The 24165-nt window shown below is 40.4% G+C and overlaps 1 protein-coding gene across 1 annotated transcript in view; it reads right to left on the bottom strand.

Annotated features, from left to right (window-relative positions):
* Nucleotides 1-24165, bottom strand: part of sick (sickie) — a 333346-nt gene that overhangs the window by 2914 nt on the left and 306267 nt on the right. Inside the window, 11 exon segments of the mRNA XM_072305631.1 lie at nucleotides 76-272; nucleotides 891-1121; nucleotides 1490-1636; nucleotides 2078-2316; nucleotides 2856-3043; nucleotides 3733-3853; nucleotides 4477-4624; nucleotides 4900-5075; nucleotides 5378-5493; nucleotides 5853-5976; nucleotides 7690-7773. Of these exon segments, the coding sequence (XP_072161732.1) occupies nucleotides 76-272; nucleotides 891-1121; nucleotides 1490-1636; nucleotides 2078-2316; nucleotides 2856-3043; nucleotides 3733-3853; nucleotides 4477-4624; nucleotides 4900-5075; nucleotides 5378-5493; nucleotides 5853-5976; nucleotides 7690-7773 (1771 nt within the window).

Consider the following 24165-nt stretch of genomic DNA (forward strand, 5'->3'; position numbering starts at 1 on the left):
CAAGGAAAAATTGAAAAGTAACATTAAAACTTTTAAAAAGAGTTTATGAGAACCATTTAGACTGAGATGACATACCAATGGTAACATCTGATGAGCAATGAGTTTCTAAAAATTGATTCAAATGATGCCAAACTCGCGGTAGCCACTCCACAACTCTTGACAGTTCAGTGTTACGCCGCCCAGAACGAGTTTCAATATCTACCAATTTTCTACGCAAGATTCGTCCCAGTAGACCTTTTACAGGTTCCATGTGATTGACGCACAATATCCATCTGCATGTACACAAAAAATAGAGAAATTAAAAGCCTAGCAGCAAACTTTTTTACAAAGGTATGGTAGAGGTGTATATGGTACGGTCTACCCACACTGGGGTCCCTAGTGCATACACTACTACTGAAGTTTATACATAAACACAATATTGTAGATAAATTAGAGTTTATTCATGCATCAGATCCCTCCAGAAAACTACCATTTTTCTAGGGACTAAATAGAGATGCTTTCTAAATTAGCAGAGACAATTTTGGTTTCACAAACCAGAATTTCAAAGCCATCAATATGTTTGATGAAAAGGAATGACCATGGAAAAGTTGAGTACTTTTTTTCAATGCAGCTGACCTTTTATCATGAATGTTAGGTGCATTTTCAAAATGCATTCAAAGGTTCAGTTAGTGACAGCCATTTCCACTGCCGTAATTGGTAGTGGAAATGGTTGTCATGTGGCATGTTATTGTACATTGAGTCACTGGTCACTGCCACTGAATTTTTTTCAGCGAATTTAGAACTATGTCTATATGATACCGGCACTGCCCTCAAAGATCCGTTTATGATCACATCAAAATCATGTGCAACAGCCTATGAGATCCTAACCCTCTTCCGGGAAGTTTTTTTACCTGAAATTGTGGTGCAGCTGCAGATCAGTGGTAGATGTCGTGGCTTGACTGATGGTTCCAATGATGTAAGGGTACTTGGCCGTGGTAAAACCATTGAAAAGTTCAGACAAACTATCGGCAGCGTGATGTAAATTATCTAATACTATGACTGACGGAAGCATTTCTGTTTCACAGGTTTCCGCGATATTGCACAACCATTGTTTCAGTTCTTTGTTACTTTTGTGTTCGACGCTGGAAAAAATAAGCAAAACAGAAAAAATAAGGAGGGGTCATAGCCAGAAGTCACCTAAAATTCAAAGACACTCTTGTAAATTGATGAGGAGAAACGACAATGAACTAGAATCGAGGGATCTTTCTTTAAAAAAATTTGAGACTTACTGCGCTCTCAACTGTCTCAGTTTTCTCAATCCGCAGGACCTACATTTGCTACAGGTTGCCCTAGCTTCAATGAAATTAAGCATGAAGCTTAAACTATTTGTCAGCAAGAGCACGAAATATAGCAATACTGAATTTTCAAAAGAGTTTCCTTTAACTGCTGAGCGCAACATCTAGCCCAGTAATGGAAAGGTTAATTACTATAATACAGAAATGATACTTACTTTACAGTGGCAACAGCACCTGTACTGGAGTCTTTGCCGAGCCGTAAAACTAGGAAGTCTGCTAATTTACTGGCTAAATATGATTTGCCAGTTCCACTCGGACCACAAAGAATGATGCGCCGATGTTCTGTCAATAATGTAACATACCTGTGGAAAATGAAAGAGGTTACTGGAGTTGAGCATTTTTGGGCATGAGTGCACACAGAAAATTAACAAGCAATGTTGCAAAATAAATTTTTTCAGAAAGTCATTATTATTTTAAAATGTCTTTTCCTTCTTTCTCTCGTCATCTGGAAATGTTGAGAAAAGAAAAAAAAAAATCAAAATGCGAATGAAACAAAGTAGTAATAAAGAAAAAATCATTCATGGTACATTTTGATTTGTACAGACCTAATCTCTGAACCAGGAAATAGCTTGAAATCTTTCACATTGCATACAAAAATTGTAAGGTTCAAACCTTTTGATTAAATTTTTTATACCAGCGCACTAACCAAAAGTTTGGACACATCAAACGAAATTTTCCTTCAATTTGGGAGCAATTAAGTGCATAAATTTAATCAAGAAGATGGAATAAGTTAATAAATGTACCTTTGAATGATAGGTTTGGGTATGAGAGTTTGGAACGCTAGAGCATCGATAGCACTATTGTGAAGAGAACCCTTGAGACAGAGAGGTATGGAAGTTGTATCCCCAACTAAATAGCCGCAAGGGAGTAAATCAGGTACAGGGCTCTCTTTGTAGCGGGTTATTTCTCCCACATGGTAACTCCAAACAGAATCAATGCCGAGTCCCAAACAGCTACCTGGGTCTAGTTTCTCGAGATAATCCTGAAAGAAGAGGTAGCAGTAGACATCAGCAACAAAATAGAGTAAGAAGACAGCTCCAGCCTTTATCTGATAAATAATTTAAACTTTCCTGGAGGATAAATTTCAAGCAAAAATATGAAATCAGGGCAGATTAAACTCATTTAAAAAAAAATCTTGATTGAGGTTCATTTTAGATAAAGATCAAATTTGATAAAAGTTGGGACACTTGTCATTTTTAATTGCAAACATTTCCACCATTACTGATAGGGCTAAGAAAATGAGACAGCTAAGAAATAAAAAACAGCTGTACATGCATTATACCTGAGATTAGAGTAAAATTAGAGTTACTGTGCAACTTCAGAATAGTTCATCACTGTTAATAGACTGGTGCTTGTCATTGGCAGAGGCACTTAAATTTTGAGAAAAATAATTCTTGTTTTTTCTAGCAGTGTGCTATTCATTGGAAGTGGAGCGCCTTAAAAAATACCTTAAAAATCCTGCGATGAGGCTCTTTATTCTCTAACTACAGAGACTACAAGGCAAAAAAGATAATACTGTACCTTGAAACAGCGTTTGATCGAGGAATCAAGTGTATCCCATTTCGTTTTGCTACCAACTGTTATGAACCCAATTGATATATCACAGCCTTCTTCGACATATTTATTATAACTACCATGAGCACCTAAATATACAGTAACCATAATCTTCTTCCCCTCGTTTTCACACAGTATCGGATCAACTAAAGTATCTGAAAAATAAGGAAACCTTCATTGGTGGTGTGTTGTATTACATGAAAATGATTCAGTAAAAACATGAGAAACAGAATCATAAACAAAACAATTTTTGAGAAATGAATTTCAGTTTCACTGAAATAATCACAGGAATTGTATTCGGGATAATACTTTTTTCTAGGGAAGCTAGTGATCCGCTCTAATTGGTTGCCGTTTAGTATAGTATATCTGTAGAATTATTAGACTAACACAAAGGGATCTTATTATTAAGTACTTTAAAGTTTGAAAGTTAAACAATAAGTGTTTCCTGCAGTGAACCGACTAAATGATTCTATAGAACAGGAACAAAATCTTCTCAACCTTTACGTACAAACTAGATGCAATTTTGGAGATGAATACCACCCAATTCATATCCTCCTAACTGGAAGATTCTCTAATTTTTTTTCTAAACACATGAATTTTCATTTCATTTAATACATGAAAACAAGATAAATCTGCTGAGACATTCAGAACACTTTGAACTAAACCACATGAGTTTTACAAGGAAAAAAAGGTCCAAAAAGTTCTGAGAAATCTGAAAAAAGTACCAATTAATGAATAAATCTGAAGAGTTATACTTTGGCCATTGTGAGAGTTCAAATTTTTAGTAATACGAGCCCTGTCGCATCAGAGAAAATATTACTATGAATTGGATAAAAATACAAACCTGTTAGAGGAGCATCTGTAAGATCGCTGAGAGGGAGAGAACTTTGGGATGAAGCAAGTGATTTGCTGGCTACTATCCTCTGTAATCTTTCATTATCTTGTTTTAAATTCAACATTTCATTCTGGAAATAATGCAATGTATCACAATTACTAAATATTCTGGTCATTTTGAGGGAAAATATGGATTTATAAGAGAATAAAAAATAATAATCTCTGTACCTCTCATTTTTAGAATCATTAATGACTGGATTGTATCCCAGGAAATTGAGTAGACTTGCTACACTTTACTATGAATGAGCATATCAATGATAAAACTGCAAAAATGCTTATCTCGGTTGCTGTGTGACAAAGTATCTTCTGCTATTTCATTTTCTTAAAAGAGGATGAACCAAAAACATGGCTTGAAATTTTCACATAAAGTTATCAAGAAAACACGTTAAGTACTTTTTCTTGGAGAGAATGAAATATTACTGAAAGTCTGCAACATCGCAAATCTAGAAACTCATTTCTGTTGTTCCACCATCAATATACTCTGCAGGAAAAATTAATGCATTTTTAAATCCAACACCTACACATACAGCTGGGTAAAATGTATATTTCAGACATGCAATCTTGGAATAGTCACACAATAGGGACTTATGATAGCATGTACCTAAATTATTTAAAAGCTTTTGCCCTCCATGATAGAGGCCAATAGGACGATTAAAGCAGTTTGAAACTATGATCTTAAAGTGTATCAACTTACTCTCATATTGATGACAGTGTCTTTCAGGGACTCCAACTGGTGGGCAGAACTGAGAGCTTCAAGTCGAATGTCAGTAAGAACTAGGTCCTTTTCCCTCAATTGACGTCTCAGTTCATCTACAATGTCTTGAGTGTTTCGATCACAAAGTCTGAACAAACAAAAAATACCATGTAAAAATGAGAGAAAATCGTCTTTTTTGATCTTTGAGCTAGTTTTAATTAAAAGAAACAAGTAATTTTTTTAAAACAATTTTTTTTTAGAGAAAAAAAAAAACAGAATTTTAAAACAATTTTAGAGATATGCATTTCATACACTGGTCTTTGAGGAATTTTTTTAAAATTTTATTGCTATACAATTTGATATACATTAATTTTTTTAAAAAAAAAAAAAAAAATTAAAATGACAGCAATGGTAGATGCTTACGCAGATGAGGAATGGCTGAGCTTGACATTCTGCTGACATAGATCACCATTCATCATATGTGGTGTGTTGAGGAGTGGTGATGAGGGAACAGAGGTATCATTTGCTTCAGCGTCAGATGTAGATCCGCTACGGGTTTTCTTTGGTCTTGTGAATGCTTTGCTGAAAGAACTTCTCAGCTGAAAATGAAAAATTGGAAATGACAAGTGTTAAATATCGAACAAGAAAGTTTATAAGGTGTGAAAAAATAGCAGCATTTATTTTCTTGAAAATAGAAATATTAATTTTCAGAAGCAATCCTATTATTAAATAACTCCCCTTCTGCCCTTCTGGGAAATTCAAATTCTGATCTATTTGCTAGGAGGAAACGGCAACGGAGTTTCAAAAAGCAACAAAAAATAAATTTTTTGTATCATTGGCACAGATGGTAACTACCAGCATAAAATATTGTAAGTAAGTAAGTAACAAAAAAGAAAATTACCCATCCTCGTTTTTTCTTCTTTTCTGAATCTGACTGCTGCGTGGAATTTGCTGAAGAGAGGGAGTTGAGACTAGAAACGGAATCCGTGGATAACTGCCGACTGATGGTAGAGCCAGCTGTAAGGAATAAAAAAAGCATTGGATTTAAATTAAAAGAAACATAAAGAAGCACTACTTTATCAACCAAAACCTTTTCTGGCAATTGAGTGATCAGTAGTGAAAACTGTAAAGAAAATAAAAAAATGTAGGAACGAGGAAAATTGAGAATATTGACCATCTTGTGAAAAGTTTAGAGTTTTTCACTAAAATGAAAAATAAATTTTAATGTTGATTTTCTAGGTGTGCCTGAAATTGAATAAATTTTTAAAGGGTATTCAAATTCACTCTCACATCCCTCATTTGTGAACAAGGTTGATTTTAAGCTGATTGTTATTTGAACTGAATAACATGATATACCGAGAGTAAGAAAATCGAACCTGTTGTATTGATGGTGTGTCTCCGTGCAAGAGAAGGAGACATACTACCTGGAGTAATTCCATTAGTATGACCTTGCTTGCTGAGGCGTTCGATGGTTTGCCTTAGCTCGTGTAATTCTGAATCCTGTAAAAAAAAAAAAAAAAACATTTAATTTGGATTCATGAGTGACATAAAAGCCAACGATACATTTTAAAACCAACACTGTCTGTTTAATTTAAGTAGTAGCCAGGGCCGGATTTTCCTACTTGCCGCCCATGGGCCGCCTGTAATTTGCCGCCCCCTTTTCATTCGTTTTGAAGCATCAATAAAAACCATCAAGAGAACGTTCCAGGGGGGAAGGGTGCATAAGACGCGTTTACTCGTGTTGAACCCATTTTATGGGAAAGCCCTGTCAACACTACTGGCAAAAGGTCACGGAACTTAGCGCCAAACTTCCGCCGCCGCGCCGTGTTTAGCGCAATGCGTGAAGTATTCACGCAGTCTCGTAGGCGCTATGCGTTTCACGCTGACCGCACTGTGTTTGGCGCAATGCGTGGAGTATTCATGCATTCTTGTAGGCGCTATCCGTTTCACGCTGACCACAATGACCGCGCCGTGTTTGATGCAATGTGTGAAGTATTCGTGTAGTCTTGTAGGCGCTAATATGTGTTACATGCTGATTGCCGCGCCGAGGGCTTCTCCTTTTCATCTCAAGTCCTCGTCATCATTTCTCCCTAAGTCGCGCCGTTCCAGGTCAAATTGTGTGTTTGGTTTCTCTCTTAACTCGACTAACTAAAGGTGCTGTCTCTTGTAGCACTGAAAGACGACAAAATTAGAAATTACTGTACTCTCAGGAAATGAGAGATTTTGTAGCCTTTTCTCGTTTGTGATTTTTTTTATACCTATACATTTAAAAAAATTGCAAAATTTGCTGCCCCCTGGATTTGCCGCCATGGGCCGCGGCCCAAGTGGCCACCCCCTTAATTCGGCCCTGGTAGTATAGCAGAATCTTCGTAATTCTGCGAAGGATCTCGCTCTTCTATCACTATTTATACAATTTTTACTCAAATAATTACCTACGAGACGTTACTATTTTGAGCTGCAAACTGATGGTTGAAACTATTTTGGCTGTCGGCAAGATAATACCTGAAACAGCCTTATCTAAGCTGTATAATCCATCAATTTTTTATGTCTTGTCGTGTCGACATAAATTTCAACAATAGGTCGCAGGCATATGGAAGCGCAAATTTCGTGAGGGAGAAACGGATTTATATCATAAAGAATGAATTTTCCCTTTGACGTCACTCAGTAAGAGTAACACTTCGTAACGTCAAGTTTCGAAGTTTCTTTTCGAGTGTTAACGCAATAACGGCTCCAGCATGTTAAAATAGTCGCCTGATGAAGGCAAAAAATAACTGTTGGTTGTATAAAGCATGATTTTACATTACACGGTCCGCCTTCATTTTGACAGGTAAGCTAAAAATATCTCATTCGCTTCGAAATGATTGCCTACTCATTCGAAAAGAAGGCGAAAACTACCGGTATCATAAATCATTGTTTGAGTAAAGTACGTGGGTCTCCTTCATTTTGAAGGGTTAGGCAAAAACTGCTCATGGTAAGAATTAAAATGATCGTATCATCCGATGCTGACCTAGACGTGCGTTAAATGAGTAACACTGACACTGTCCACTATTGTCATGTTTCCAGGTAATGATGTTTTTGACTTAATATATTACTTGTACAAAGTTTCAGACGTATTTCTCTGGCTCCTTTCGAAGGCGTTAAAATGAGCATGAAATTGAAAAAAAAAAAAAAAAAAAAAAAAAAAACCATAGATCTAGGCAAACAACATCCTACCTTTTTCTCGGTTGTTGCTGTCAACTGCTGAAGCCTTTGCGTCATGTTCGACAGAGACTGCTCGAAGGCGGATACCACATGAGCCTGAAACAAACCAAAAAGAAATTTCATTTAAAACTTACTCACACAGTCATCATTGTTCAGAGGTATAGATGTACCAAAACAAGAAAAGAAAATTGATAAAAATTCAATTTCTCCGACACGGCAACATTTACCAGATGGGGTCATTGACTCCTCTGCTTTTCAGAGTGCTTCGTACATGACGTCACACACCGTCCGAACATACATTCGTCATGTATTTTCGGTTCTATCGACGGCTTCCAACAACGGACACGTTGTACCGAACGGTAAATTATCGCCCCGGCGTTCCTGCAAGGAATTACAATAAGAGCTACCAACCGGCTACCTGACCGCAGCGACGAAGGAGTCAGCCGCAGGAATCGCTATATCTGCCGTGCTAGGGAAGAACGCCGTATGAACATTCAAGAGTTGCCAAATTTCTCCAGATAAAACATGTATTTTTAAGAAAAGTCATTCATATTTGGATTGCATTTTGCAAAAAGAAACCACTAGCATTGCAATGTTGCTAAGATTGTGCAACTTCTTTTATCTTGGGGGAAAAACCCGATTATCCATTAATAGTTTCTATTTTACTCGCTAAAAACTGTAAATTTAAGACAAAAATTACCATCTAAATTTCATAATTTTTCACGATTTCCGCAATTTTATTGCAGAAGATGAAGTTGCACAATCTTAGTATCATTGCAATGCTAGTGGTTCCTTTTTGCAAAATGCAATCCATTTCTTCTTGAAATTTTCAGATGTTTTAAATCAAAAGTCGAACAAAATTATCTGGAATCTTTGAGGGAAAATGTTCGCAATGTTCCAAGAAAATTCGGTTTTTAATGAAGTAAATTTGGCAACGTCTAAAGGCTTATACGGCGTTCTTCCTCAGCACGGGAGAATCCGAGCCGGGGCAAGGAGCGAGTCCTTGGGAAGGACATACGAGAACCGGGATTCCGTCATATCATCCCGAGTTCCAGTCGCATGATGCATTCACGACACGCGCTCGGCGACCGGCGTCACCGCGCATGCCGTACAGCAATACATCATCCTCGCTCGATCCGAGACAAGGCGTCGCCCTTCCGGCATAAAGACGTAGCTACACTTCGCGGTGAACCCTGCGGTCCATAAAGTCCAATGATTTCCCGGACTCATCTCAAAGTGCAGTTACGCCCTTTTGTCAGCCGAGACGAGGTTACTGGACGCGCCGCTAAGTCCCTGTCTGGAGAGGGTCGTAGAGTCTTTGGCGTAGCATTGGTTATGAATCACTTGGAATTGGTGACGTTCCATCGAAAAGGTGCGAGGGGCCACACCCTAAATGAGTAAAACCAGTGTTTTGACCAGTATGGCAAAATTTTAATAAAAAATGAAATCGTGAAATATTTCAAGAAGTTTCAGAAATGTATGAAACACATAACAGAGCTAAAATCGTGGACTATCGAAATGCTGCACAAATTCTTCTGAGGCATCTTTTTCCTCATTTTTATCATTCATGTTTTTCCGTGCGAGAAAATAATTAAAAAGCCAAAGTTAGCTTTAAAAAAACAAAAACAAAAACAAAAAAAAATGCGATGTTAAGATGCATGTGGTTACGTTCTTTCGTCAAGAAAATTAAGATTTAGGGGAGGATAGGAGGGGAGAAATTGCACTCCCTTCAGACGCACATCGGCAATTTCCTTTCATGATGGCAATTTCGAAAAATTGAAGGTAACTTTTTGAGATTTTATGAACGTATCTCTAAGTTTGTCTGAAATACGCCCTTGTTCTTGAGTTATTGGACAGTTTTGAAAGCCAAAAAATGTTTTTTAATGAGATAATACAACAGGAAATTTGGCGAGGAGCAAGGACGCGACAAAAAACCAAGCAGCACCAATTTTGCGATGCCGAATTTTAGAGCAAAATTGACGCATTTTGCAGGGTAGAGTTGGGCTACGCAATTGAGATTTTGCATGCATGGCAGGTCATTAGGAGTTCCGACATTGCGGAACATTTCACGCGATCTAGAGGTTCCTCTCTCACTCGATTTCCGAAGAGTTTGAACTGATGATGACCTTTTTTTTCTGTTTCGCTTTACCATTTTCGAAGAGGGTCCTCGATTATCGAGGAATTTTCCTCTTTTTCCTGAAAACAACCTCATTAAGCGTGGGATTTTTAGGAAAATCATTTTTTGCACACTTAATAGTTTCACGAACGCTTCAGCACCCAGCTGGATTATGCTGTGGTTCACAGTTGATGAGAAAAAAACTGTTTCGCAATAAAAAACGATACCGCATGTTCTAAGTTCCACGTACTCAAAGCAGAAGGGTCTGTACATTTTATAATACAGAAAATCTACATGTGTACATGTCATCAGCAATCGTGTTCTTGACGATGATCAAAAGACTTCTCAATATAAATAATCTGAATTTTATGTTTTTCCTTCCCCAGGGTGAAACTTTTTTTAGATTCCAAATTCCGTAGCTCTTATACGACTTTTTTGGAGATTTAAATGTTTTTTGGATGGGAGGAAAGAATATTAAGGAATTTAGGCTCCGCAGCGATATTCCCCGACTATTCAGTACTGGACAACATTTCTGTATTTATCCAGGTTGCTTTGACTTTGCAAAAACTTGTCACCTTGTTCGCGTATTCTTCCCTCGATTTTATGAACAGTACATAATGGGCATGGCGCCACTGGTAACTCAGAGATTGAAACTTGAAACGCCAGACAAGGGATTTCATGATTTTTAGAACTATGAATCAGCAATATAAAACATCCAAGAGGGCGTGACGAAAAGCGTCGTAGAAATACGAGAGTTTTATATCATTTGGAACGTGAGTGCAGAAAATCGCCTTCAAAACTGTAGATATGCAACACCCCAACAGCTGCGTTCGAATAGTTGCCACTACACAAGTACACAAGCTTCAACTTGTCCAGGTTTTCTAAATTTTCTTTTAATAAAGTTCATTTCCAAAATTTAACACAAGCACGCACAAGTTGTAAGACAAAAGATGAAGAAAAGGAGGTAAAAGGAAAACCGAAAATTCCTCCGTAACTTGTCACTATGAGACTTTAGAGATATTAATTTTGCCGACGTTAAGCGTAATTTCTTATGGGATTTTGAGCAATTTTTGAGACACGTGCTGGTCTCTCCTCTGAAAAGATTGCGGTTTGACGTACATAAAGATATTAATTTTGCCATTTGTATAGTGCATTAAACTTCAGTATGAAACTGAGATCCCTCCCAACTTACCCCAGTTCATACCCAAGCCCTAAGATTTTCACATTTTCCAAATCGTTTAATTAACATTTAATTCCGACACGGATATTCCTAACCGTATTACGCCGAACGCCAGTCGGATAGACTCAACCCGCAGCGAGCGGCGGGCTAAAAAATGCGGGCATTTCATCGTCGAAGCCGTTTTCCCCTGCGTTTCCGGTCGGACTAGTCCGGAGAACAATCCGTCGGCAAGGAGTAGGACCGTTGACCTTGCACTATAAATCAGCCGCAGGAAGAGGGACGCAACGCAACGGAGTGCAAGGGAAGACCGCAGTATGTGCATCTCATCTTGAACCACGAACAGCACGTGTCCTCATTCACCTCTTGGCTCTTCTAGACTCGCTATCATCCGTATCCGTAACACGGTAGATCCGCCTGCATTAGTCGTCGTTGCAGTTGCAGTTGGCGGCCGGAGATGCGCTTACCGTCGCCGACACGTCATTCCGTCGTTGCTCCGACGTAAGGACGTATCTCGATTTGCACGTGAGCCCTGTCTCCTATATGACTATACGCTTTCCAGGGTTCATGTGGAGATAGAGATAAGACTTAACGTCAGAGGAGCGACGATTTGCACCGTATGTTATGGTTATGTTCCGCGACTACTGCGCACGCACCGGACACCGCACAGGAAGATTTTCCCATTCTCATGCCCGGTCAACGGGATACTCTTTACAAATGGACTGAGCCCGCGTAGCGAGTATAACATTAAAGAAACGTGTTTTTACCTATCGGTAACATGTTCCTGGTACCTACACGCAATGGACCAAACAACGGGGTAAGAATGGATCAACTGAGCTGGTCATGGAATTTGTTGTCGAAAGTTTTATTCTGGACTGTTGTGTTACTGAGGAGAGATATTCTTGCAAATTGGATCTTTGCTATTTTAGCTGTCTTCCAGTTTACTTCAATTAGCTAAATATTAAATCGCGCGATTTTCGAAAACGCATGAATTCTTTGGCCTTATTCCTACCTAATATACCGATTCATTCACCTGAAAATCGGGCGGCTTAATATCGAAATTTAGTTTGATATTCCTTGTTTATGAGTTGATTTTCTTTAACATTATCATTGCTTAAATTAGATTTGTCAAAGGAATAACACTTGATTTCGGAGATTTTTTATGATGACTAATTAAATTAATTAATTATCATCTGAAGCGCGTACAATTTAGCGTCATTTTTCTTTGCCTATTCAAGAAATTTTTGAAAAACTTCATCTGAAAGTGTCCAATAATTGACAAAAATAAGTAGTAATAAACGAGTGCGATAGAAATGTCCGTAAAATAAGTTTTTCTTGAAATTATATAACACTGAAGAAAATTTCTGAATGACTCATCTAAGCTGCGTCTTAGTGATGTATTCTCTCACATGAGAGATAGTATTGGAAATTTTCCAACCGGTCCGACATGAAATATTGATGTGCTGTGCTCCTAACCCTGTCTCCTGGTCTAGGCTGTACGTATCGGGCGCGACTAGTCAAGTGGAGCACATTGAAATCGTCCAGGAAGCACGGCACCATATTTTGAGCCCCTCAAAAAAGAGGGTGATGATTGGAGTAAGATAAGACAGACGGACAGTGCTACAATGCATCAATCGGTGATTCAAAGACCGGGCCTGCAGTCCTGCACTATACCTCTCCGCGGGTCCCCGCCTCGGGCCTCGGGAGCAAACCGATGTGAAAATATCCTCTGTGAAGATCATAATAAGGATCCGAACTGAGTGAGTGGACGAGAAGGAGGGGATTCCATGTCCCCGGAATCTACCCTCCTCTGCAAGAATCGCGTATCGCCCCCATCGACATAGTATGTAGATTCGTCGTTTTTGCTAAAATGGATCGGCAGCTAAGGCGATCACCCCGGATTACCGAGGTTTTGTGAAAGACACGCTTGCATGGGCTTATTGAAACGATCGAAGCTCTTTATTTGATACTTGTTTTTCTTGGCGGTTTGGCTCGAACTAACGCGCCCGATCGATATTCGTTTCAGATATACTGAGTTTTGGTCTCTTTAAAGAGGGTACTTTAGCACAGATGCTGAGGCACACAGTATGTATACGTGTATTATTTGCTCAAATCATAAAGTGGCTTTACACAGCACGAGGAAGATTCTGGACATTTGCATCCTATCAAAGTGTTTGATAAAAAACCGATAATGGCAAATTGAATCGGAAATCAGGCTCTGTGGGCAAACATTTTTCCTCAACTACTCAAGGCTAGGTAGAGGAGTAAAGCAAAGTACTCAGAACACGGCATTTAACATGTATCCAGGGCTAGCGATGAAAAAAAAGGATTTCCAAGGACTGACCTACTCTTTGATTAGAGATAACTGTCTACGTCAGCTTCATTGTAAAAAAAAAAAAAAAAAAAAAAAAAAAAAAAAAAAAAAAAAAAAAAAAAAATCAGTTAGCGTGTCAAAATCCTCTTAAACGTTGAAGGATTCAAACGAACTAGAGGCTTTCAATTAACTCTAAACACGCACTGCACAAGCAAGCACTGATTGCTGAAAAATTATATAATTTTCAAAAAAAAAACCTCAATTAATTGATGGAGATCTATGGATGACGTCAAGCGATCGACGTCACGTTGACGTAACGCACCGCGGCCGGCGGTCACAATGTCATCAACCTGAGCTTGCACTGCGTGCGCGATTCACTTCTGCCGTTCAAAAGAAAAACGCCGTGCGACCCTTCAGACGTTGCAAAATGTCCTTTGACAAATCACGACTTTTTGGACAAATTTGTGCATATTTTTCTCCCGATTATTCAGAGAACTTTGTTCGTAATTTGATCTAAAAGTTGTGAAAATTTTCAGGAGGAATATTCATATCTTCCTTCGAAAATAGATATTTTCTGAGGGGAAATTTGGCAACGCCTGAAGGCTCATACAGCACAGCGTTCTTCCTAAACACGGCAGAATTCGATTCAAACGCGGCCGCGATGGAATCGGCATCGGCGCACACAGGATCCAGTCAATAGGAGAGCTCGGACAAAATTTGGAAACTTTAAATACTTATAACTCCGTTAATAAAAAACTTTCAGGTTTAAAAGTGGTTCCATTGGTTTTCTAGCGAAATTTTCTTCAAAAAGCACCCCTTGAAAATTAAATATGACGAAATAAATATCAAAAGTTGCAATATCAGTCAAAAATTTCATGTCCGACCTCTCTAATTGGCTCGATCCACTGAGCGGCGCTAGGATCTCGTTCTGAGGAATCATTGCCTTTAATTGAAGCATTGTCTTCGCAATGCAGCCGGGCCGGGCTGCTAACAATGTCCCGAAGAGCCGCGATAAAAAACGATTGGTTGATTTCCAGGCACATGATGCCCGATGCCGTGCTAAGGAAGAACGCCGTACGAACATTCGAGAGTTGCCAAATTTCCCTTGATAAAACATTTATTTTTGACAATATTCATACATATTTTTCCCTGGAATTTGTGGATAGTTTAGATTAAATTGCGCACAAAATAGTCTGAAAAGTTTGGGAAAATAATAATCGCAATTCTTCCGGTTAATTCGGTTTGTATCGGAGGAAACTTGGCAACGTCTGATGGTTCGTACGACGTTCTTCCTCAGGACGGCAGCGCGGGTCCGACTTCGGTATGCGTGTGATTGATTTTGCGACACGAGTCGAATAGGTGGTTAATTGCGAGACGACCATCCATCATTCGGCTATAAAAGTTGATTGATGCCCGAGTCAGAAGTGGTGATTCAAAATAACTTAAGCGACTTCGGCCGTTGCAGAGACTGAGCATGTTATTTCCCTCTGTAAAATAATCTAAATTCCTTGATTTGATTTTTTATTGAATTTTTTTTCTGAATTTTGACCTCATTTTCAGGACAAGGATTGTTATTCTTGAGCTGAAAGATTCTTTTTGAGGGAGAGAGCACTTGCACTCGCAATATCAGCGACGTCTACTGGCACTTCGGTTTTTTTTTCTTTCTACACTTCCCTTCTTCAAGTATCAGAGTTGGCGTTCTAAAACTTTAAAAATAGCATTCGTTGATCGTCACTCTCCGGATTATTATCTCCGCCATTATCCAATTTTCTGATAATTTATAATTAGGAAGCGCCGTGGCAGGCGGGCAGCCAGCGCGAAATACGCATTGGCGCCTACAAACCTAACAGGGATACTTCACGCGTTGCGCAATGCGTGAAGTATCCTTCTTAGGTTTGTAGGCGCCAGTGCGTCGCCGCCGTTCCGCTTTGTGTTAGGCTCTAATATTTAGTCTGGCGGAGCCAACGTTATTCAACTCATGATTTTGAAATGTTTGCACATCCTGTATGGATTATTCTCATTTTATTTGATGAAAACAAATATGTATTAAAGGAAAATATAATGTGTGTTTTGTAAATATTAAGGTGGTTCCATATCAAACTTAATGATTTCCAAAGCACACGAATTTCTACACAATTTCGTATAGCCTTTTATAATCGATGGCGAGAAAGTGTAAAGCCCGGCGATAGGAACTTTAGCCCGGCTGCATAATTTTTATCGCTTCGTATAGCCCGGCCGTATGATTTTCTCCGCATTCTACAGCCAGCTATATGATTTTCTGTAGCCTTCTTTAGCCGGCCATAAGGATTCCTATGGTATTTTGAAACGCAGCTCTTATCGCCAATTTTTACCGGGGTATATGGCCGCACGGAGGATGTTCTCTGGCCTATACCTCCAAAATTGAAGGAAAAATACCACAGTGCAGAGCCTGAATCCCCGTTTCGTGGTAATCCATTTTTTTCTTCAACTGCTAATCCGAACACTGCATGTAGAGCACTTGTCTGCGGTTGGATTGCATAGAGGCCCGGCAGGACTCGATACAATTTTTAGGCCCATTCCTTCCATTCTGGAAACCTAATCTCGCAGCGTCGTGTACGATTAAACGAGGCTTCTAATACACAATGAGACTATTTGATTTCAAGACCCGCGTTCTAAGCCCTGAAAGGAGAAACTGAAATAGTCAACACTTCATCGGAGATCGTAAGCGCATTTTGTCGACTTAGCATTTATTTTCACAATGAGTACGACCATCTACTAAATCTCGACTGCGCAACCTAAACGACACGAAAACACATGCAAGGTCAATTCCTGACATGCATCTAGTGATTTTCAGGCTGCCTATGATCAACGTTGACTTTCAGGCCTAATTATTGTGAGACTTTTGATCACAATCTCATGAGTCATCAGCTTGAAAATGAACCAAAGGCACTTTGTCTGATGAACTGGCAATATTATGTTACTTGATTTGATTCGTATTATGACGGTCTACGATTCCAGTAGATTTGTGTACAGTTAAAACTGGACCGTATCTGGCGGAAATGATCCAAACCACACCAGCTATTGCCCAATTCAATGGAGAAATTTAAGAATAATAAGAAATATTGAATTCGTAGAATAATAGAATAAAAATAAAGATAGTTTACGTGAAAATACGTTCACTAGTTATCCGAGGAAAAATAAAGTATGACAGGAAGTCCGCAAGGTCACGAACGAATATACGTGGTTTCACACTTTGGCCGTCGACATACGGACGCATTTCTGCGTAACGGTACTATGTATGACGTGAGCCCTGTTACGCATATATTCTTATGGGTCTCAGGGCTCATGTCTTATTGCACATAGTTCCGTTTGCCAGAAATACGTCCATGTTGTCTCTAGGTGAACCTGCACCTGCAGCGCACCCGGAACGGAGCCGATCCCAAAACGAATCCCTTACGGCATTGCTGCCGTGCTAAGGAAGAACGCCGTACGGACATTCAAGAGTTGCCAAATTTCCTTTGATAAAACATGTATTTCTGACAGCAGTCATACAGATTTTTCCTTGAAATTTTCAGACTTTTAGATGCAACTTCGACCAAAATCCCCCGAAAAATCGGAGGAGAAATACTCACAAATATTCCTCACTGGAAAAAAAAAACACATTGGATCTGGAGTCCAGACTCTTAAAACATCGACAAGAAAAAGTACTCTTGATTCAATCAGATTTAAGCTTAAATCAAGAACCAAGCCTCTTAATTTAAGCGGATTTCGTTTTGATTCAAGCAAAAATCCGATTGAATCAAGAGTATTTTTTCTTGTCAATGTTTTCAAGTGTCTGGACTCTAGATCCGATGTGGTTTTTTTTCCAGTGCTGGAAATTAGTTGTTTTTCGAAGGAAATTTGGCAACGCCGAATGGATCATACGGCGTTCTTCCTTAACGCGGCAGATTGGGAAACGAGGCGTGAGCAGGCGCTAACGAGCACACCCTCGCACAAAGGTGTCGAACATGCGCCACGACACAACAAAAAAACCATGCGGATCCTCGGATGGGCGATGGGCCGCGTGGATATTTTTAGCGTGGCGCCCCTGCTCCCTGCTCGGGGGTCCGGGGTCCGGGCCGACGGGCTCAATTGAATTACAACGTCTTCACTTAAACCTCGCACTGGCAGGACCATCGCCATCGCATCGCATCGACGAATGTCTCCGTCATAAACGAATGAGTCACTTAACGTGCTCCTGCAGCATCCGCCCCACTTCCCACTTGCCGCCCCCGTCCGGATCCTGGTTGCTTTTCGTCTATTTCTGGTCGTGCTCCGACCCCGCGGCGATCAAGGTGGGGACGGCCACGATGGGAAACGTCAAATTGCATGTTTACATCCGAACGTCTCGCGAGGACGAGCAACGAGCGCGCCGCCACGTCGTTGCCGATCATGCGGGGGCGGAGGCTTTCCGTATCCATATCCTCGCTCCTCTGACGTAAGCGCGTAAGTCAATTTTCCCCCAGAGCTCTGGAAAACGTAGAGTTGTACGAAGAATAGGGCTCACGTGGAAATTGACTTACGCCTTGGCGTCAGAAGAACGACGATGTATGTAAAGAAGGCGAATTTTTCTGGACAACTTAGAAACACCGATGACACGTACGTGGTTGGAAACAATACGATGTTAAAAATCTCGAAGTGAAATCCGGAGTGGATTTCACTCCAGCGCCAATTTGGCTCCCGGGAAACCTGACTGATACAAGTGCGGCGCGGAATTTTCTCGTTTTGCGAAGTGACCAGTGCATTGAAGACGGTTGACCAAAGAGTTGCGCCGACCTAAAACCTAATTTGAAAGAGCTCGTCTAAACATTCATCAGTCTTCATTGGGTGGATAACATGCTTGACAAGTTGCTTATCGTTCAGCGAAAATTATCGTTGACCCCTAAGCATTGAATCATGATTTGAACTGGGACTTTCATCGATGACGCATTATGGTGGTTTTGAAGTGATTGAAAAACGCGAGGATTTTTTGACAGTTTCACGAAAAAAGTAGGATTTTTTACGCCGATTTTCCGCCCAGACGTATCGGAAAGGGAAACTCGTAGGAAGTGGTAGCTGCGCAGCATATTTTACGTGTATTCACATTGACTCTTCAATAACAAGGCATTAAAGAGATTTCCTCGTCGCTTTTCAGACGAAGGAACGTAACAACATTCCAAGATTGCAAAATTGACTCCAACCGTTTTCGTGCTAACGAGAATAAGACCGTGCAATTCGTGTCCAAAATGTCGCTGATTTTTTTAAGTTATCAGGAGATAAATCCACGAAACTGTTAGATACGCCCGACAGTCTCCTAAAGAAAATACAATTTGCGAGAGGAAATTCTGCAAAGTTGAAATGTAGTTAAGCCCTTTCGCCTAGGAGGCGGAGCTTTATCGGCCCCTGAGTATCAGCGGATCCAGCAAATTGGCAACATTGTCTTTTCTCCGTTTAAACCTATGGAAATGTATCGATTCTTTGAGAGGCCAGGTGCTTCGACAGGAATCGACGATTTAGCATAGGTTTAAATGGAGGAAATCCGGTGTTACCAAATCGCTGGATCCGCCTCTGTTCCTGAGCCGAATCTAACAACAGCCAATAGATCACGAAGCTGTGATGACACGAGGGAGCAGACGCCCCCCATTTCGACGGACGTAATTCGTGTCGTTAAACGAAGCCGAACCTGGAACCGTCGCGTTGACTTTGCCCCAGCGTTCCTGGTCCTCCCACTCCTGCTTGGTCGCGTCGCTTCGTCCCGTTGAAAACCACGGAACTTTCTAAAGCCCCACGGAGGAAAGCCAGCTATTCCCCCCGCAGTGAGACAACCTCGCCATCTCGCCACTTTCTCCTTCCTTTAGTGCTCCATTAAATCGCACCTCCGAGCCAGCGCCGAAAATGGTTTTCCGCCCGCCTCTGTGCCGTATAATGGTCCTTCCGCTGACGAAATTACGCACGAGTTAAACCCGAGGATGACGTGATGCAAGACGTCGGTCAGTCGCACGTGTCACAACATATAATCGTATTTTGATGAGCTGAAAATCATAGTGTGGGTCCAGACGAAGAATTAACGCGTCGGGAATAAACAGAAATTGTGCAATTTGAAAATTATGGGCTGCGCTGGATTGGAGCCGCTGTTTGCTACCTTCGCAGCACGGAGCACGCTGCGTCTAAGGTAACACCTCTGAGAGTTCTGAGGATCTTTGTGCACCTATCAAACTGCGTATTAAGGAACCATAGGCAAATCCAAACACTTCACAAAAAAGGGGGCGTTAGGGGGGGTTTGGGGCCTCCTCCAGAAAATTTTTAAAGCGTCTAATATGCAGTTTCAGTCACTTTAGTTATGAATAATTGCCGAATGTAAACGTCTTTCCTCCGTTCCTTCCTTCTCCCTTTCTTCTCTTTTTCTTCCTCCTTTTTTCGGGCGAACCGAGGGGTATGTAAGCCCCTTTCGTTTGCCAAGAAAGGTTGAAAAAGAGGACAGAAAAAAGAGGTAAGAAGCGAAGGAAAGAAGAAGAAAAAACGCTCATATTTGGTAATTATTCATAATGAAATTGACTCAAACTGCAAATTAGATTCTTTAAAATTTCAAAAAAATTCTAAGAGAAGCCCCCCGGACCTCCCTTACTCTCCCCGATTCGGGGTATCTAAATCCCCTTACGCTAAGGAAGTAATATTTCCAACCCACTTTCCGAGTGTGCCATTACTTTACCGATATGCTGGTTGTTGTTTTTACAGACGAACCACAGAAGGTATAGCCGTCAGTTATTACTATTCATATTTCCTAGCTCCGTACGGTTCTGCTACATAAACTCTGCGATTACATCGAAGTTCATAATCCTCTGTGTAACTTTTCTACGCTAACTGTTGCTAATGCTAAACCCTTGTTCCCAATAGTTGCCTCTTCAACTCCTTCGGTCATTGTTGAGTAACTTGCTGCCATTCCATTACCATGTAGCGAGTAAGACCTTGCGCAAATTAGAATGACCGACTGTAAAGTGGATGAATCTGTTCTCAGTATTGCATATTAACAGGCCCAACGAAGGATCAACTTTTTGCTCTATTTGAAGGCTCTGGGTTGCCACTCTAGCAGATTTTAGCGCATTCTTTCTCGTCTGATTCTAAGGTCAATAAAAGTTCACACCCTCTGATCTACACTTTCGTTTTGACCCCGAACAGAGTACGTTTCTGACCTGTCATCATTGCATCTTTCGGGCTCCTTCGATTTTACTGAATCCTGGGAAATTTATGAAACTGAGTAGAAAAAAATGATATAAAAGTTGATGAAACGACAACACTGCCTTTGAATTGTGACGTTAAGTTGGTTATTGCTGAAAGGGAAACTGCGAGGCTGAATGAAGAATCATTCATTGAAGAATTGAGATCATTGTCTCTCGCGCAGTTAGTCAAGTAACTGCCGTTTGCGCCGTCTCTGCTCAAATGAGTTCTAAGTTTGTCATGATATCTCTACTCCTCCTTGCATACAGTTCTTTTTTCACGATTTCATCTTCTGCTGTCTGGAATTTAATTTGCGACGACTCTGGAATTTTTCGCGAGTTTAGGTGATTTTCTCTCTACTTTAATTTATTTCCGACGGAAACGGGTGAGCTTATTGAACGACAGTTTATATTCTCACGGTAAAACTCATCTAAATTTTCGCTGTATTGGACTACCGCTGTTTGTAGCAACTTGGAAACATCAAGCCAGCAGACACCATTATCCTCACAATATGTATGTGTGCTGTTATAAGGCTACGCATAGCGGAATCTGGAGGATATTTTGAATGGGCCATACGTTATACGATTACGGAACGCGAACGCGCATTAGTTCTTGCGCAACTGGTAGATTCCAAGGCTCTGTCTGAAGTGGTTCTAATACTATTAGGATCTCAAAATAAACCGATTCGGTAGCTGCAGGGCATGGCTTCGTAACGAGTCAATTTGTTAACATTTTAATGGAGCCTGAGCATTTGAGATTTTGGCGTATTTTGATGGGAAACGATTGATGACGGCAACTGGAATTGAAAATCTGGAAAACTCTAGTAAGAAAATGATGTCGCAACTCTCGAGGAAAATTGAGAGAGGTTCACAATATTGTCAATATTTTTTTTCGGCTGCATTCCCTCTTATCCCCTTTAAAAAATTCTCCTTGGTTATTTAAAAAAAAAAAAAAAAAAATCTTAACTCACTGTAGGTACGGAAAATTTCCGGTAACGGTGCGATCGCTCCACGGTGCGTGGACTCCACGCACTCACCCCCTTCCAAAACCGATGCATCGGATCCACGGGTCGTGGAGCCCACGCACCAAATCAGAGAGAAGTGGTGTGTGGAGCCCACGCCCTGTGGATCGATTGCACCTGTGCATCGGCTCCACGGTGCATTCCCTCCACAGGCCCGTTCCCGAAAAAACTGGACCCGGTAATTCTCAAATTTTTCGCAGCGCGCCCTCGGACGATTTTCCACCTTGATTTGAACTGTCTGGAATACAGTAATGCAGTATTTTTAGTGGTGACCTCATCATATTGCCGAAGAAAGGTTTTATCGCCTTTCTCACCCCAGGAAAGTTACAAGGTTTTTGGCAAAAGTCCCTTCCCCAAGTAGCAGTGATCGCGATAAATAGCGATTTTATCAGTTGGTTATCGCGATTATATCGGTGACAGTATATCGAGATATTATCGCATTAAAAATTGCGATATATGGCGATTAAATCGCTACAAATTGCAATTTTGGGTTCGATTAAATCGAGATTAAATTGCCATTTATTGCGATTTTTATTTCGAAAATACCGCGATTTTATCGCGATAAGATCAAGGATAATCCTTCAGATGTTGATGATCCTGTCGATTTTATCGCCGATGAAACCGCAATATGTAGCAATTTTTCCGTTGAGAAATGCTACTTGGGCCTTAGGTATGCGAATTCTTTTGTATTTGGGGGGGGGGGGGGGGGGGTCCATTACGCATGACCTTGTCTCCACGGTACGTTTCATGGGATTTGTCTCAGGGAAAAATCTCACTTCCGAAGTAGGGAAAAATATGAAGTTAGTCAATACGAATCACAGTTCCACCTAAGAGTCATTGTGGAGTCCCAAGAACGACTTTAAAAAAGAAGAAGTTTATGTTGTGTTGTTTAACGAGAAAAAAAGCCCAGAAGTTTCATTCCTACGATTCGAACTTGGGACAAAACCCGTGAAACGTCCCGTGGAGACAAAGGCGTATGAATGTTCCAACACGGTGATCAAATGGATCGCAAGGGCAGGCACTGCCCTTCATCCCTTCAATACTTTTCATAGCGCGGACATTTGGAAAATGTTGATTGAGTATTGCAATTTTACATCGTCGTTACTGATCTAACTCTAAGATTAACGTGTAACGCATTAAGTACACCCGATGCGCGAAGCGCCTCAAAGGGTTGGACCTCAAAGCGGTCAGTGGGTGTACCCTCTGATTTCAATAGATGAGAAAATTATGAAATAAAACTCTCTTGAACATTGCTTTAATATTTGCAGGAAACTTGTGACCCTGAAGTGGCGCTTTAAAGATGGCATGAGGGTGAAAGGAAGTGCGCGGGAATATGGGTGTGGGGCGAGGTCAAGTCAGTGGTCAACTCGTGTCTTTAACTTACTATGTGTAAATTGAAGGGTGGCATATTTCGAAACCGCTGCCAATTGCGAGGCGGTATGCGGCATCTTTGCATTAGCCTGATCACTGAAAAAAGTAACTGAATCGAGCTCTCATACTATATATTGGAAAATAAAGAAATATTCAAGGGTGAAAAACACGAATGGCAACACTGTAAGGGTTTGAACTGAATGGACGAAAAAGGGTCCGAACTGTTTATTGTTCTTGGCTAGCTGTCGTTCGCGACAAATTACAACTCCTCCGCGCCGCGGAATCTTTTTTGTTTCAGGTATAACCGCTGCGGCGCGGCGGTGACATGAATTTTATTCCTGTCTACAAACGGTGTCCAAAAATAACTGAGACCAAGTTTGTAATTCGGAAACTAAGAAAGGTATTAAATGCAGTTTGTTAGAGGTTGTAGTTCATACTATGAACCATCAAACCTCAAAATTTGAGCTCATTCGGTTGAAAACTCACCGAGTTATTGCAATTTTGGTGACAAGTTGCACGAGCAAATAGCCATACAGGATTTTCGAGCATCTATAATTTTTCATTTCACGAACTATTCCTGAGCCGCGCTGCAGATTACTCGAAATTAATTACTCGAAAATCCTGTACCTACGGTTATTTGCTCGTGCAACAAGTCACCGAAAAATTGCAATAACTCAGTGAGTTTTCACCCGAATAAGCTCAAATTTTGAGGTTTAATGGCTACTAGTATGAACTACAGCCCCATACAAACCGCATTTTGACATCGATCATGGTTTCCGAATTATGTACAGATTTGATCTCAGTCGTTTTGGGATGTATAATCTTGCATTCTTGAATCTCTACAAAATTTGCAGGAGGCTCATGTAAAATCGAATTCAAAACTAAGTTATTTATTTCAACATTAAAGCAATTACAAATTTAGTGATGTCACGTAATAGTGGATCCAATTATGCTGAGTATTATGTGATTTCCGTCTTTTTATATTCATGCGTGATTTCATGTAGGTTAGTGGCTCATTGCAAAGAGTCCAATGCCTCAAATTGCTGCTGCCATTTCCTCAGAGGCCCGCTCTAGAATAATCGTAGGGCGAGAATGAACTAGAAGGGAAGTGGATAGCTTCACAAAACTTACCTGTATTCAAATAGACAGTTTCGCAATTTCTTGGTGTGATTTTTTCTAAATGTTTTTCATACCTATTTTTGAAATGTTATTGGTTTAAATAGGTACCACCAGACTGGTACCGCAAATTTTAGTCTTTCAAATATTCAGCAAGACGA

Source organism: Bemisia tabaci, unplaced genomic scaffold (genome assembly GCF_918797505.1).
Source record: "Bemisia tabaci unplaced genomic scaffold, PGI_BMITA_v3".
In the NCBI taxonomy this organism is placed as follows: domain Eukaryota; kingdom Metazoa; phylum Arthropoda; class Insecta; order Hemiptera; family Aleyrodidae; genus Bemisia; species Bemisia tabaci.